The sequence below is a fragment of the Eimeria necatrix genome, genomic scaffold, assembly GCF_000499385.1.
Source record: "Eimeria necatrix Houghton genomic scaffold, Enh_scaff1387, whole genome shotgun sequence".
In the NCBI taxonomy this organism is placed as follows: Eukaryota; Apicomplexa; class Conoidasida; order Eucoccidiorida; family Eimeriidae; genus Eimeria; species Eimeria necatrix.
In genome coordinates, this window is record NW_013654932.1 from 4,128 (window position 1) to 7,467 (window position 3,340).

Here is a 3,340-nt window from a genome sequence, read left to right on the forward strand (position 1 = left end):
ATCCACTGAATTCCATGAAGGTCAGCGTGCATAGGAACCATGCTGATGGTTTTGTTGCTGTTGCTTTGTTGTGGACCTACGTCTGCCTTGAGGTTCGGAAAGTCATAAGGTCTTCCCAAATCTTCATAATGGGGAGAATTCAAATCCCAGAAGTCCAACGTCGGGTAATAATGCCAGCGTTCCTTTGGCTGAGGTGCCTTTGAGCTGCTGGCAGCAGTCTTACCTACTACCCCTCCTGCTGCTGGGTTTGCTGCCACATCAGATTTTGCTGAAACGGAAGATATTTTCTTGCCGGCAGTTTCCAAGAAGCCAGCCAGCGGCCCCATCCATCTTGCACGCCCTTGCCTTTCCACTGTATGTTTCCCACATTCTTTTCCAGCAGCTGGATGCCCGCGTTTGCTGTCTGGGTCGTCATCCTCCTCATCTGCTGCTGGTTTTGGAGCTGCTGCAGCGGCACCGCCAGATGCACGCAGCAGTCTTACCTACTACCCCTCCTGCTGCTGGGTTTGCTGCCACATCAGATTTTGCTGAAACGGAAGATATTTTCTTGCCGGCAGTTTCCAAGAAGCCAGCCAGCGGCCCCATCCATCTTGCACGCCCTTGCCTTTCCACTGTATGTTTCCCACATTCTTTTCCAGCAGCTGGATGCCCGCGTTTGCTGTCTGGGTCGTCATCCTCCTCATCTGCTGCTGGTTTTGGAGCTGCTGCAGCGGCACCGCCAGATGCTTCATCCTCACAGCTCCTGCTGACGCCTTCCTCAGCTGCGCCGGTTCCTAGCGCTTGAGCGTTAAACCTCAGGTCTCCGGACGGACCGTCTTCATCGGAGTCCTGAGTGACGCGCCAAAAAGCGCACGCTGGGAATGGAGCACAGGGGTGAGACAGAAACTACACGCGGCACAAATCTGTTGGGTCTGATACATTTGAAGTGCAGATTTCCTTCACCTACTTGCGAGCGGGATGAGATGTCACCACCCAAGTCTGAATCTCCAGTCCTGCATCCATGTTCCGACAAGTGCTGTAATTGACGTCGAGCGCAGAGAGCCACAAACAGCACGACGGCGGAGTAAACTAGCAGCTTTAGTGCTGTGGAATATTGCCAATACACCCCTACCACTGGCAAGCCAGACCCTGAAATAGGCCGAGTAGCCTGAGGGAGTAAACCTGAGTCCCGACTATTTGTCGGGCTAGGGGACAACTCATAATGCACTGCTTCCCCCATGAGTGCCAATTAAGGAGCTCGAAGGAGTCAGAACGCTGCAGTGCATGGCCCCGTAACAAAGGGCCTGAATTGACTTGGAAAGGTAGCGAGCTTGCCCAAACGTTTCAAAGAGGATTTGATGTTTTAGAGGTGGGCTGCTTTCAAGGTGTTATAACAAAAGAATTACAGTGCGGGCGTTAACTGCACAAGCGGCTCCAAACGAACACAAAATCGACGGGCATCTAGGGTGAGAGGGCCGCCCTAGTCTTACTGTGGGAATGCATTGCTGGCCAGATTACAGTGGCAGAAGAAATGTTTCATTGCGTCGCTGCCTAGCTACTTGCTGCGGACGGGAGTCGTGAACGGACAAGCGTGTCCTGCATCCGCGTGGGGTAGTCCCCAGTGGCGTGCTATGGCTGCTGCTTTTCCGAAAAACTCTGGCGCTGGTCACCCTTAATTACTCAACAGGTTTAAAATATTGTTCTGTAGTATTAGAAACGCTTTAAGGTCTCATAGTAGCTCGCCTGAGTGACCTATCACGACACATCCCTGCAGAGGAGTCATGGGCTCGCAGACTTGGGAGCGGTTTTGTACAGTAAGGCCTGTGCAGCGTAGCTCGGTACTATCTAAGGTGAAGCACAACGCGTATATTCATCTACAGCGACTTATTCGAAGAGAAACGGCTGGAAACCGGTCGTTCTAACACTCTGTGAGCAATAGATATGGGAGGCCAGACAATGGTGAGGGCCAACGGTCAGGGAGGCGAGCACCAGCACTTGCAGGGTAAAAATGCTTTAGCAGAGGGAACGAAGGTTTTGCCTAATTATCGTGCGTCTGAAACGAAATATTAATGAGAAAAGAGTGCGTGGGACGTCGGCATAACGTGAATCATGAGGCGTGCAGCGTCCGCTCGTGAGCGAAGGCGCTCACTGACTGCAGATCGTCGCATCTCCATATGAGAGCGCGAATCACCCCAAAACGGGGTAAAAGCCTTTCCACAGCGCTTCCCTGTGTGGGTTCTGCTGACGCTGATGCTCGGGGTAGCCCAGTAGCCCCAAAACCTTCGTTGTACTGACTTGCTGTCGTTTCGGAGCGTGATCCCACAATGGGAGATGAGCACCATAATAGGCGGGCAGGACCGGCTTTCAAAAATTCGAGTGCTTCGAAGAAGATAGTATTTGCTAATACTCTAGGGGGACATGGCCCCGGCAAAACTTAAGCCACAACCCACTTCGACAGAGCCCACATTAGCCGTTTGCAGCGACTCCGATCACGGTGGGGTGGGCATACTCAGCGCAATCGAAACAACCAGTTCTACATTTCTGAGCGATCTCAACTACCTGATTTGATCTAATCAGTATTATCAAGCATTTTGGTTGACGTATTCAAGAGCGGATGAGAGTAGAAGGCAAACAGAGCGGGTACGGAAACAAGAACCTGTGCTCCTGTAGATGACTAAGCACCAGGTCAAGTTGCCACTGTCCACTCTCGGCAACATGCCGGAGAACCAGCAGAGCAAGATTTTCTGCGGAATCGCTCCAAATTTCCATAAATTGGATTTTTGCAAATTTTTTTAGACGTCTCGAGTCTTTTATATGACTTCAGACGGCGGTGTAGCAATATTCTGCGAACGGTAAGACGATAGAGACACACACTGCCACCTCAGCTAGACCTCCCGCTAACCGGGGCGGCCTACGGGACCAATATGCACTAGATCTTAAAAGGTAAAGCTCTTTGTACTTGGAGAGGCTGTAACATGAGGGTGTCCCGCCAGGCACTGAGGTTAGGCTACGATGCGGGGCATAGACTGAGTATGTACACACCATGTGTCGCCGAGCTATCTTCGAAAGAAAACCCACAATCCGCACGGAGCTCTGCAGCAGGGAGCAAGAGAGGAGCAAATGCAGGAATTTAATGTCCAGAAAGAAGCCTCGAGCGGCTGCGTGAGGTGTACTGACCCTAAAGGGGCTTGTGCACGAGCAAATTGCAGGAGGTGCTGGGAAGAAAACATTTCAGCACTCTGTGAGCGACCTGCAAAGGAAAAACCGCTTTGAGTCGTATGTCTCTACAATAAGGACGCCTCACCCGCAATGAAGTTCGCTGCTGCGTAGCTACTACTGCACGGACACGTAAACACGAAGG

At 51.7% G+C, this 3,340-nt stretch overlaps 1 protein-coding gene across 1 annotated transcript in view; it reads right to left on the bottom strand.

The window, feature by feature from the left end:
- The window catches only part of ENH_00012290 (hypothetical protein), a gene marked incomplete at both ends in the record, with an annotated part of 3,253 nt that extends 1,771 nt beyond the window's left edge, over positions 1-1,482 (bottom strand). The window contains 3 exons of the mRNA XM_013584211.1: positions 483-828; positions 947-1,083; positions 1,470-1,482. Coding sequence (XP_013439665.1) covers positions 483-828; positions 947-1,083; positions 1,470-1,482 — 496 coding nt within the window. The remainder of the gene's footprint in view (positions 1-482; positions 829-946; positions 1,084-1,469) is intronic.
- Between the last annotated feature and the right edge of the window lie 1,858 nt (positions 1,483-3,340).